This window comes from Colobus angolensis, unplaced genomic scaffold, assembly GCF_000951035.1.
Source record: "Colobus angolensis palliatus isolate OR3802 unplaced genomic scaffold, Cang.pa_1.0 Scaffold517, whole genome shotgun sequence".
In the NCBI taxonomy this organism is placed as follows: domain Eukaryota; kingdom Metazoa; phylum Chordata; class Mammalia; order Primates; family Cercopithecidae; genus Colobus; species Colobus angolensis.
Window position 1 is genome coordinate 250,495 of NW_012118677.1, and position 13,676 is coordinate 264,170.

The 13,676-nt window shown below is 41.1% G+C and overlaps 1 protein-coding gene across 1 annotated transcript in view; it reads right to left on the minus strand.

The window, feature by feature from the left end:
• The window catches only part of STK39 (serine threonine kinase 39), a 300,851-nt gene that overhangs the window by 193,067 nt on the left and 94,108 nt on the right, over positions 1 to 13,676 (minus strand). The window contains exons 10-11 of the mRNA XM_011960610.1: positions 1,001 to 1,110; positions 322 to 423 (exon numbers count right to left, since the gene is read on the minus strand). Coding sequence (XP_011816000.1) covers positions 322 to 423; positions 1,001 to 1,110 — 212 coding nt within the window. The remainder of the gene's footprint in view (positions 1 to 321; positions 424 to 1,000; positions 1,111 to 13,676) is intronic.

Genomic DNA, 13,676 nt, shown 5'->3' on the forward strand with positions numbered 1-13,676 from the left:
TCTTTGGGAACCTAGTGCTGTTCTGCTATCAAAAGAATAATGACCAGCATTTGTCATAGCTATCAACCTCCATCGACCAATCTGATCACATTATTTTCTCAACTCTGTGCTGAGACTATAAAGCAAGCTTCAAAGCTGGGAATTATGCTACTTTTGTCCTATTCTGTCCACTGAGAAAATCAGACAATGTTCAACTTGGCTGCGTTCCTCCATTAATTCTCCTTGGGCCTAAGAGAAGGATGAAGATGTTGAAGAGAATTAGAAAACTGATTCCATCCAATCACATTTCAACCCCGACATAGTATTTCCAATTGTAATTACTTTCATGGGAGGATATTTGTGATAAGGCGCTGCTCCTGTTGCTAATTCAATGGCAGTTATTCCAAAACTCCACATGTCAGCCTTGAAGTCATAGCCTCTCACCTAAGAAAGAAAGCAGGAAAAAAAAAAAACAATCATACAGAGGCATGTTACACATCATCAAGTCCATATCATGTCAGAAATCCACAGCTGTTGATGTGTAACTTTTTTTTTTTCTTTTTTTTTTGAGACAGAGTCTCGCTCTGTCGCCCAGGCTGGAGTGCAGTGGCCGGATCTCAGCTCACTGCAAGCTCCGCCTCCCGGGTTCACACCATTCTCCTGCCTCAGCCTCCCGAGTAGCTGGGACTACAGGCACCCGCCACCTCGCCCGGCTATTTTTTCATATTTTTTAGTAGAGACGGGGTTTCACCGTGTTAGCCAGGATGGTTTTGATCTCGGACCTCATGATCCGCCCGTCTCGGCCTCCCAAAGTGCTGGGATTACAGGCTTGAGTCACTGCGCCCGGCCGATGTATAACTTTTATGTTAGTTTGCTAATTAACTAGGAATCAAGAATTAAATCTTAGTTACATGATGCATTCTACCAAAATGCTAGATACAAATGAAATGTTAGTGTATTAATGATCTGTACGATTGTACTGTGTCCATCAAAAAGTCACTTTATTGTTTTTATTTTTTACCTGTTCCATGACTTCAGGGGCCATCCAACATGGGGTGCCAACGAATGTTTTTCTTACTTTATTTCGGGTAACATCACCCCCTGTTGCTAGGAACGCACTTACCCCAAAATCTGAAAGGGAAAAAAAAAAATCACCTTTATTTTATGTAAGACATTATTGCTTATAAATTGTGATTTTTTTGAGCATGTCTCTTCTTTGTGAGCTTTACAGTGGTGACGAACTGTTCCAAACATGTCTATGGCGCTTTCTCAGGAAAAAAAAGGCAGACCTGCCCTCTGTCATCCCCTACACCTTGGGGAACACCATCACTGGTAATGGGCCACAAGCCCGCCAGTGCAAAAGCTTCGTATACCAAATTAAATATAAAGGGTCTTATATAAAGCCAACATGCCTGAGCTTGTCTGTATGCAAAAAACCTTAGTCAGCAAAGACTGATTTTTCTGGACAATTTTCATAAGTACAGATGAAATGGATTGTAGAAGTAAATAATATTTTTCTAAACACTCATTATATACTAGAAGTTAATTTTATGAGAAGATGAATTAATTAGGCATACTGTACAGGTTGAGCATCCCGAAATGCTTGCGACCAGAAATGTTTTAGATTCTGGATTTTTTCTCATTTTAAAATACTTGCATTATATACTAAGTTAGTTAAGTGCCCTCATTCAAAAACCAGAAATCTGAAATGTCCCAATGAACATTTCCTTTGAATGTCACCTCACATTCAAAAAGTTTCAGAATTTGGAGCATTTGGGATTTCAAATTTTCTGATTTAGGGATACTCAACTTATACATACATACGGGCACATGTGCAAAAATTCTATCTGTATATACAGTACAGAAGGGAATGCCTGGCAATTATTAATGCACTATTCTTGCTTTCATTTTTACATAATGGTTAAAAGTAGTTAATAAGTTAAAGTACCAATTACTCAAGACTAGTGTACCTATCAATGACAGCCAGGTCAAGGACTGCTTGATAGTGAGCTGCTGGGTAGTAACAAAAACAGGTAGTCAACACCTCAAAACACCACAGCGCACTGTGCAGTCTGAGCCCCTGCAAATCGTTCTCATATACTTTTCCTTTGCTGGTCCCCTTTGTTGGCTATCAGGGTGACAGCAATTACCAAAAAACAACCTCAAGTACAAACCAAGGTCAAAATGTATTAGCATTTGCTGTAGGCCTATAAGGTTAGCTTATGCAATTATGACTTAATAACATTGTAACCAGTTTCCTGAGTAGAAATATATTGAATGTTGCATTTTATTTATATTTAAATTTACTGGTACTCCCAACAGGATTTCAACTACAAATAAAAGAAATGAAAATTGACAAATGGAGTCTTTGTTCCAACTGCTACTCTCATGTTCATATTGAATAAAAGTATATATTTTTAAATGCTATATAATTTAATATGCATATATGTTTCCAATTCTAAAGCCCTTTTAATTCTTATACTGCAGCCAGAACACTGAAGTCTTATGAAAAGAAATCTCTGTAACCAGTCCTGTGGGTGGGAGAAGATACAATTAATTCTCTTAGAGAAGAGTTAGGTGAATTAAAATATTTATAAGCATCTACTATATCTGCTGGAAAAAATATATATATGATAAAGCTTTTAAAGCTACTAATTTCAACTTAATTTGTATTTCTAAAAAGAAGTTCAATGATGAATCCAACATTTCATTTTTATTAAAATGATTTTATGATAATATGAAATAAATACATATCATCTATAAATCAAGGATACAGGTAAAGGCTGCTTTAAGGAAAAATTGATTCTTTTAAATGCAATTGAAGCAACTCTGCGCCCTAACGTCTCTTCCTAAAAGACATAATCCAGGTAAAAATCCATAGTTAACGTTAGATCTATTTTCACTTCCTTAAAAATACTACCTGCTTACATTACACATTTTAAAAAGTTAGAGAAACAGCTGAAAAAGATGTATAGTAGCAATTTATTACTGACAATACCCTTTCAATATATCTGTCATGATTCATATATTTATTCAGAGCTTCCACTTTGAACACTCACTTTAAAGTCTCAAACAGATGGTTAAATGTCTTTAAAACTCAGAACAAAAATTTCAGGAGCAGAAAATACCAATCCTAACATCTACTCCCTCTATGACTACAGAATAAATACACAATTTGCTCCTATGTATGGCTGATGTGTATATAGACTGTATGCACTCAGTAACAGAACATTTTGAGCAAAGTACATAGTGTGCTTATGTTATATAAACAAAAAATTGGTATATTCTGTTGAGATAGCTTGCATATGACAGTTAGAAAGAGGTGGCAGAACAGTAACAGTGAAAAGCCATCCTTGTTTCCTAAAGGGTACATCTATACAGCCAAAGGGAATGGAGCCAGATTCACTTGGGTCCAAAACCATGGGCATTTCTCAGGCAACACGGAATCAAAGGCTACACATAAGGTTAGCCAGTCCATCTCCTGACTCCAGGAATAACTGGAGGATATGGGTAAAAGTTACTTTAAGAAAAACAACAACAACAACAACAAAGAATGCTGTCATCCTAATAACAAAAAGGCTCTAACACCTTCTGAATCCATCCACTTCTTTGCTTCTCCACAGCCACTGCCTTCATTTAATCCACCATTACTTCTTGCCAAGACTTCTGCGGCAGCCTCCTAAGTTCCCATGTCCCTTCTTTCCCCAGATCCAGGCTCCAGCGACCAGGCCTTTCTATGTCACAGGACTGAACCCTCCTTAAAAGTCTTTCAGGCTGGGCGCCGTGGCTCACACCTGTAACCCCAGCACTTTGGGAGGCCAAGGCAGGTGGATCACAAAGTTAGGAGTTCGAGATCATCCTGGCCAACATGATGAAACCCCATCTCTACTAAAAAACACAAAAAATTAGCTGGACATGGTGGCACATGCTTGTAGTCCCAGCAACTCTAGAGGCTGAGGCAGGGGAACCGCCTGAACCCAGGAGGCGGAGGTTGCAGTGAGCTGAGATCATGCCACTGCACTCTAGCCTGGTGACAGAGCAAGACTCTGTCTCAAAAAAAAAAAAAAAAAAAAAAAAAAAAAAAGTCTTTCAAGGCTCCCTGTCCCCTCAGGAAAAAGTCAAAGTCCTTCGGCATAACAGGTAAACCTGACTGCCCTTTCCTCTTCTGCCCTACCTATATCACTACTCTCAGATTCAGATGGCAAGCTCCCTACTGAATGACTTACTTTTCATTCCCCGATCCCATCACCTCCCTGGCCTCACCAGCACCGCCCTTGCACATGATGCTTGTCGTCTAGGTACATCAACCCTCCATGCCAAACAGGTGCGCCAGCAGAGGGCTTTCTGCATGGCCTTGTTAATGACACAGCATCTCCAGCACCCTGGCTCTTGATGAGTAGTTTAATGTGCATTCATCACCTTTGCATAATTGGCACGGACGATTTCAGTAACATCAGTCACGGTCTTATTTTGAGGTGTGAATGCTACTAAGCCTTGAGGAGGATCTGCAGGTATGGTTATCTGATTTGGAGAGTGGCAGATCTACTAGGAAAATCACAGGACTCATGGGCAAGATCTGAGTGTTAACAGTGATTAGGCCTAAGGCTAGACTATTACCCAACCTAGACTATTATGACTCCAGAAAGGGACTTAAACTTTCTGGTTGGGCCTTATTGGGCTTCTTATTTAGACCTATTTTTATTTACTTATTTATTTCCAGATAGAGTCTCACTCTGTCACCCAAGGTGGAGCACAGTGGCATGATCATGGCTCACCACAGCCTCAACCTCCCATGCTCAAGCGATCCTCCTACCTCAGCCTCCCAAGTAGCTGTGACTACAGGCATGTGCTACCATGCCCATCTAATCTGTTTTTATTTTTTGTAGGTATGCGGTCTCTCTATGTTGCCCAAGCTGGTCTCAAACTCTTGAGCTCAAGCAAAGCTCCTGTCTCAGCCTCCCAATGTGCTGGAATTATAAGCATGAGCCACCATGCCCAGCCTCTATTTTTATATTACTTTCATATTTATAAGACTCATATTTTTTTACCATGTATGAATATTCTTTACAACAACTGTTAGGTAGATCAATAAGCTACTCACTGCCTTTTCATAAGCAAGGCAAGAAGGCTGCAGGGATAAGCATAAACATTTTACAGTGGCAAAGATAAAACAGGAGAAGACATGTTTCTTGACTTTACCAATATTTGTCGGGCATGATGGTTCATTAGGTGGGTGCAGTAGCATGCAACTATAATTTCACCTACTCAGGAGGATGAAATGGGAGAATCACTTGAGCCCAGGAGGTCGAGGATGCAGTGAGCCATGATTGTACCACTGCACTCCAGTCTGGGCAACAGAGTGAAACCCTGTCTCAAAAAAAAAAAAAAAAAAAAGAATAGTCACACCTAGGTAGGATAACATATGAAAACAATAAACAATAAAACAACATGCAAAATCAAATGCAATGTATAAAATCAAATAACACATTGTCTGTATAAAAGCAGAGGAGCTATAAACATAATGGTCATGGAAGACTATCTCCAAAGTGGGCCTTGGAGCCAGCCTTGAAGATGAGGTGAAGACTTGGATGAGGAAGCCCAACAGGAAACAAATTCCAGACAAAGAAATGGCATGAGCAAAGCACAAGTGTGGAGCCAAGAAGAAAAACTGACAGCTGCAAGGGTCAAAAACTCAAAACACCTACAGCAGCCAGGCAGGAATACAATAGAGAAAAGAGGGTCCTGAAAACCAACAGCTACAGTCTCAGTGACAAGGGCCCTTGATACTCAGTCTCTGTGACAGGAGACTTTAGGAGTGCTGGACCCTGTGTGAAGCCCTGGAGCCCACTGTCAGTACCCTCCAACCAAGGTCCAAGGCAGGCCCCTGCTGCTTGGCACCAGAAGAAAGTTGCCATAAAGAAATGTAGACCCAGGATTGCTGGATATCCCAGTTTTCCCAGGGAAGCCAAACATTGGAATCTTTATGAAAAAACTCCCTTTCTTACTGTAGTTGGCAACAAATTCATTTCTAAAAAACTGGAAAAGAGATTTCTCCTGCCTAATTTAGTCTGCAAAACTAAAGTCTGCCAACTATGTGGTTATGATGTCTAAAATTTACCTAAAATACTTCAACATATGCCATGTGATATTATGTTTGTGATACCACAACTTAGGTGGTCAGCTGGCATTCTAACCAAGAATGTCCAGTGCTAGGGGGGTTCAGATAGCACTCGACTCAGCATGCCAGAGGCAACTGCTGGAAGTATTTCTATTATCCAAATCTAAATGTAGATGAGTATAAGCCAGGTGACGGACTGTTGAAAGGAGTTACTATTAGGGAAAACAGTGACCTGTTGAGAGGTATGATACATGTTAGAAATGGACTTTCACTGCTGAAAATAAAGGTTCTTAGCACACAGACAGTGGCTACAATATTTCAGATATACTCCTCACTCTTGCATGAACAGAATAAAACAATCCAGTCCAGCCCAACTGGAGACTATACCCCAGCCAGTTCTGTGGATGGTTGGACTCCTAACAGCAAGCATAAGGATAAAACAAAAACTGCATCTGGAATCTTGGCATGTCTGCCTCTAATGAATTTTTCATTCACCTATGAGGAAAAAGAAATGGGATTTCCTTGAGCTTACAGAACAAATTGTGAGAACTGTTTAGGCGCTTGCTTGCTAATGAAGGGCAAAATTTGGTCTGAAAGCTGATTTCTCTAAAACCTGTAAGGGAGGCTATGGGTGAGTACCCAAGCCTCACCTACCTCAAACTTCTGCAGTATCTGCTATTCTCTTTGAAAAGGAACCCAAGTTGTGCTTGAACAACATTGACTTAGGTCACTTCAACCTTTGATCAGAGACTAACAGGATCAATGTCTGAGAGTTCAGAGCTTCCTAAAATGTAGCTACAATGAGTTAAAAGAGACATTGACGCCTAAGTGGCTGAGTGGGAGTCTGGAGCAATAGGAGCCCCCACAGCTTCAGGGGACCCTGAGAGTTCTTTCCTACTAGCAGCTTCTTTTCCATGGAGGCAATGATTTTTAAAAGCAGGGAAGTACTAGGTGAGATTGTTGAGGGGCCCAACCAACCACAGAGTCTGAGTACCAGGTAAAGGAACTTATACCTGATTCAATTAACAGCTGTCGTTCCCTCTCTCGTTAGAGAAGAAGAATATTTGGAAAAAGTGACCATGCAGGGATGTTCAGCAAAGGAAAAAGACTAGAAGCAGGGAAGATCACAACCATAGCCCAGGAGCAAAATCAACAGAACCTGTATATGAATAGAGAGGTTGGAAATGGACAGGATTAGACCAATTCTTAAGAAAATACGATGATTTAGTAGATATTGGAATTAAGAAAAGAGGAAGGAATAAAAAAGATTAGACAACTTGCCAAGGAACACACAACAAGCTATTGAGGGTCTGAATAAAATTCATAGTCCTTCAGAAAGGAGTCAGCTACTTAGCCCTAGTCTCCTTTTCTGGAAAGTTCAGTGTATTTTTCTTTATTGAGAAGGAAATGCAAAATGCAATAATGGGGTTAAGATTCCACAACTCCTAAGCTCTTTCTCTGAGTAAAGATCAAGTTATGATTACCCAACACAGAAAAACTGGTTTGAGGTTCACTGGTTAATCCTAAATGTCATATTTATATCAAAACCAATCCCTTTATAATTTGGTTTGAGTCCCAGTTGTTGTTTTTTTCTCATGAGAGACTCTCAAGACTTGACTGACAAAACTGAAATGTTCTTCTAAACACCCGGGAACATTTTCAGGGCTGCCAGCATCCGGCCTTCCCGAGTCCCACAGGTTTCCTTAAAATGTTATACCACCAACGCTGGATGATTAAAGAAGTACATTGTGACTTCAATTATGCAAACTGTATAATAATGAGTAGAAAACAGAAGCAAATATTTTCCTAATTCTGTTGGGAACCGACTAAAGAGAGCTTTTTTTTTTTTTAACCATGTAGTTCCTTATTTTCTTATTATTTCTGTACTAGGATGTGTGTCAGTTGTACAGCATCCACTTATGCCCAGTATACATGGCTGTGCACAATTATGTACATGCACCATGTGGGTTTAGACACCATGGGCTAACAGAGCTTTGATTTAGACACAATCCTGGCCTTTTAGTGAGAGCTAACATGGGGGAATATATTAACTTAAATAGAATGACTATGACATGACCTAAACAACATAAATACAAGAAACAGGCTAATGGGCCCAGTATACTACACTCAGCGCTGAAGGCACCATCCTCTGCTGCTAATTCCCAGGGCCCTTTTGCCTGATTTTCTTGGTGAGAGAAGAAAAACACAGACCAGGGAAAGTCAGGGCTTTAGCAGTTAGCAGTTACAGAATCAGAGGCATGCCTCTTCCAACTGCAGTCCAGACTTACTTATTACATCCAGATTAATCTTCCTAAAGGGCAGTTTCTGATCATAGCACTCTCTGGTCAAAATCTTTCTCCCTCCAGGGCATTTGAGAGTAACAAGAAAGCTCATCCTAGGCCATAATTCAGCATTTATATGGAAGCCAACAGGATACTAGTATTGTTTCCTTCTGATTGCAATGCTTATTCAATTATTGTATACTTTAGCAAAGTGCTTTCGCTCCTTTAACTGACCAATCACCACTTCTGCTTTATGTTTATGTATAATTAAGTCCAGCCTTTGGATACTAATTCTTTTCTGTTTGTTTTCTTTTTGTTTATAGAGGAAACAGGTGCAACTTTTCACTTTCCTGGAGCCCGACCATCATCAGAATGTCACCAGACCTCTGGGCACTGAAAGCCAAGTCTGAGTGCAAACTGGGAGGGCCACCCTTTCCCTCCAACCTACACTAGGAAACCCTGCAATCCAGAGCAGGAGAATGCTTTCTGCTGTCCTGACTCAAAGGAGGCAGAGGGATAACTTAAATCTTCCAGGTGGGTGTTGCACTTCGGGGCACCTGCGCTGTGTTCAGCAGAACGCAGCATAGCTCAGGGCAAGAAGTAGAGCAGAAAGCCCAGCGGGCCAAGTCAAGATGCAACAAGACCCGGAGCAGCAGCCACCCACACTCACTGAGCTGGCTTCCTTCTTGAAATCACGCCACTTTGCACATGGGAGTAGTTTTCCTTCTATTATTATAGTGGTATTCCAGCACACCCACAGCCAAAAAGGCCAGATAGCAATGTGTGTGATGTAACATATGTGGCCCCTATTCAGAGGCATACTGTGGGATCCTGATTCTAGTAAGTCTGCCATCAACAATCCCTAAAACTAACAGAAAGAAGACAGGCAGCAAGGGAAGACACAACGCATACAAAGGAGCCATGTTTCCACTCCAAAGAGGTGCTTTAAAATTGAACAGGCCTAGCCTAAATGTTAAGTCCCAATGACACTGCCTGCTTGTTTCCTTCTTTGAGCAACAGGTCCTCAAGCTTTACCATGAGAAGCTTAGAATATGATTGGTTCTCAGTATCAGTTCCTGGAGCACACCCTGTTGGTTGACTGCCCAACATCCATATCCTGTTCTTCTCTACCAGAATCTTGATTTTGTTTGCCAGGCCTTGGGAGATTCATCTTACTGATCTAAGCCAATAATGGCATATCACTCTTTTTCAGCAGTGAATGGTCAGTGGCTCTGCCCTAGTCCTGACCTATAAGATCCAAAGATAATACAGTACAGGCTCTTGCAGGGAAGTTTTTCTCCTGAATAAAAGAATCATCCTACAAGGCTCCTTTGCTCCCCAATGTCCTTCCTGTTTGAGAATGGTCACGTGAAGAGGTGATGCTAGTAGTGACAACAGCCCATGAAGATGTGATGTACAGGAGTGATACAACCCATGCCAGCAGGTGCTGCCCAACCTCCACTGCCAACACAGAAGGGAAAGTAGGAAAGAGTCCATGACCTCTGTGACATCTCTAGGCCCCTGCACCAACTCTGACACCAAATGCCCAGACTTCTTGCTATGTGAGATAACTAATGTTTCTGCTGCTTCATCTCCTTTCAGACCAGTGCTCTGTTATTTGTACCCAAAGGCTTCTTAACTCTTACAGTCTCCTGCCTTTCCTCAGTCTAGCCACATTGATTCATACTTTCTGACTGCTAAGGGTTAACCATTGCATCAGAGGCCAAAGTCATTGCAATCCCCAAAAGGACTTGATAAACAATTAGCAAGAAAACAGTTTAGCACACAGTGCAATTTTGGATTTTAAAACAGCTCCAGTATCAAGCATGGCTTTTAATGCCAGAAGCACAAATTAAAACAAGTAAATGCAGAGGCATCTCAAGGGGGAAGAAAACATACTGCAAGAAGAATCTAATTCACTTTTTTGCCAATAGTTGCTGTTGGGGCTATACTTACATAAACCTACAACAAAGAAAATAACACACTTCTAGGAAAATAGGAGACAGAAGTAAGTTTGACATCCTAGTCTAGACCCTTGTCACTCAAAGTGGGGTCCATAAACCAGACCAGCATTACCTGTGAGGCTTTAAATGCAGAATCTTGAGTCCCACTCTAGACCTACTGAATCAGAATCCGGATTAGAGCAAGATCCCCAGCTGAATGAATGCACATCGAAGAAGAGAGGCACTGCTCTAGATTACTGTCTTCCTAGCAGGCACTATGGCATGATTCAGTGGAACTGGAAGATCTCAATGCACAGCCAACTCCACAGGTTCCTCTTTCACCTCTCAGATGAAGGGAACCATGGCAGGGGAGAAAGAGGAGCAGGAAAAAGGTATTTATGTGTGCATATTAATGTATCTTATGACACAGTAAGTTCAAGGGCAATTCTAAAAACATAAATGATATCCCAGACAGAACGATCTAACCCAGTGATTCTCAACTGTGTCACATAAGTCCAATAGAATAAATTCATAGACATGGCACACCTCTTTGGGAATACACAGATTTTTATGAAAATAATTTATAATCACAAGTCTTACTAATGGTTTATCAGTAACAGCTGCTCACTGCAGGTGTGATGGTACTGGGAGAGAGGCCATAGGTAAACATCATTCTCAGCACAGATTTATGTGGCACTACTCCTTTCTCTCGCATTTGTGAAAACCTCTGATGAATTGTGTAAGGGTGATATCAGGTTGGTGCAAAGGTAATTGCAGTTTTAAATTAAAAGCAACGGCAGTAACTGCATTACCTTTGCACCAACCTGATATCATATTATTAGAGTGATAACCTTGAATTGCCTATCTTTTAAGCAAGTCAATAAATATGTTGGCACTTTACTATTAGTAATCAGTTATTCACACACCACTACATATTGGGACACACCACCCATCTTGCTTGGGAGAGAACCTGGTACCCCAAGAGGAACCAGGTAAAACCAAAGAGGTTCTTCTGACACCCTCACTCCCACCCAATCCCTTCCCCTCACCCCACATCAGGCTCCTGGTTTTCATTTCTATTTATTCCTGCTTGAAAGCAAATGGTGTTCAATGGCTTTGTTTGGCTCTATACACATGGCCATGGCATGGTGTCCAAGTCATTCACAGTCAAAAAACATAATCCTACAGTATTTCCTGAGTCTGGGCCCTAGAGAGTCACTTATCAACTGCTCTAGACAAATCCATCTTCCCTGCCTATTAATGAGGGAGCAGTAGTCATGACCTTCTTTGAAACATCAGAGAATGACAATTTCACAGCCTTTCCTGACAGCAGAAGAAGAAATCATAAAACAGTCCATAAAGGTAGAGTTTCATCTTTTAAAATAAACACAAAGAAGCAAGCCTTCCCATGAATGGGGTCTCATATGTACACTCCTGACATTGCCATCAACCAGTTTCCTTCAAATAGACTACATCCTTTGCACCTTCTACAAGGAATCAAATCAATTCATGACAGACAAATTGAAAGAAAAATTCAGGCCAGGCACGGTGGCTCACACCTGTAATCCCAGCACTTTGGGAGGCCAAGGCAGGTGGATCACGAAGTCAGGAGATCAAGACTATCCTGGCTAACATGGTGAAACCCCGTCTCTACTAAAAATACAAAAAATTAGCCGGGTGTGGTGGCACATGCCTGTAATCCCAGCTACAGGAGAATCACTTGAACCCAGGAGGCAGAGGGTGCAGTGAGCCGAGATGATGCCACTGCACTCCAGCCTGGGTGACAGAGCAAGATTGTCTCAAAAAAAAAAAAAAAAAATCAACAGGATGATTCTTGGTAAAAACATAGAGGCTGCTACTCCTTCCCCAATTCCTCAGCCATTCTCTCAATCAAGGCAACACAGGCTTAAAAGGGACAAAAAGAATAAGTGGTGGTCAATGCCAATTATATTTGGCTCAAAGTTCAGTTGACAGATGCAGTCGATTAGCCACAGCAGTGGAGAGCAACAGTTGAACAAAATGGCAAACCACAGATAATCTGCCCATCTATGTCAGAGCTACACCCTTGCCCCAAAGCAGGTGAGTTTTCAGTAAGAAGTGGAGTCAGTGGTCACACCTGGAGCAGCAACACAAGGGAAGGCTGAAGCAGGAGTCCCAGCCCAGCTGTGCTGAAGTGAAGGTCCCAGGCCAAGAGACAGCTTTTTCAAGTCCGATGATACACGTGACCAAGAGCTCACTAGTGGTCTACTTTCTATTAAATAAGATAATTACACTGAAAAAAGGCAAAACACAGATAATTCCCACACCACATAACCATTCTTCCCTGGATCTCCAGTGTGGGGTGGGAGGACTATTTTTAAAGATGTTCTGGTAAAAGCAGCCACAGGACAGAGCCTTGGCTTACTCTCCTCTCTATGCCCAAGATAATCCTCTGATTTGAATTCTTTAAAATAGTACTGAGAATGTCTTTAGTGACTGCAGCTAATGAAGGGTTATTTGAACATTTTATGCAAGATAGGTCCTTGGAGAACATCTTGTCAACCTTCCTTACTTTACAACGGAAGGAACTGAGCCCTGGGGCTGCTGAACTGTCAGAAGGCATAGAGTTAAGAAGTATATTGGTGGGGTAGGGGCAAAACCTAATGGCAAGAAGTGAAGTCTGAGGAGATCTGAGAGTGAAATGCTTTTATGACTTTCAGAATGACCTTAAACAAGTCCACAATTGCTCAGCAGTCCTCAGATGCTTCATCTGAAGGAACTATTGTGCTGAATCGACAGAGTTGTTGTAAGGAGAGCACCAGGTAAGTATATTATACAGGTATTACTGTTTCCCAAGCCAAAGGCAAGCTTCTAAAGTGAGCGAGGGCTCCTGGACGGCCATATTCGCAGAGACAGGCACAAACAACTTACATCAAATATTAATAAGTCTAAATTTCCAATACAATATTCATATACCTGCAGGTGATCTTTTTTATACAAATCTCCACTCAACTAGCCCTACTATCAGAAGCCTCCATTAAGCCACAATAGCCCATCTGTACATGTTAAAGATATGATCCCTATGGGAGAAGATTAAAATAACACAACTCCAGTTGCTACAAGTATTTAAGGAAACAATGCACACCATTTTTTTACAAAGTTTTCAGAAGGATTAGTTGAATCATCAAAGAATCTGCAGATTTCCAAATCTGTGATAAAAGAAAACCTCACACTGAAATCTCCTAACACTGAAGAGTCACTGAACTGTTGCTCAATATTCTTTTAATCTAAATTTACTATATAGTCAGATGTTTATTAATTCATTTAACAACTGTTTGCCAAGATCTTACTAAGTGCCACTTCCAGTTCTAAGTA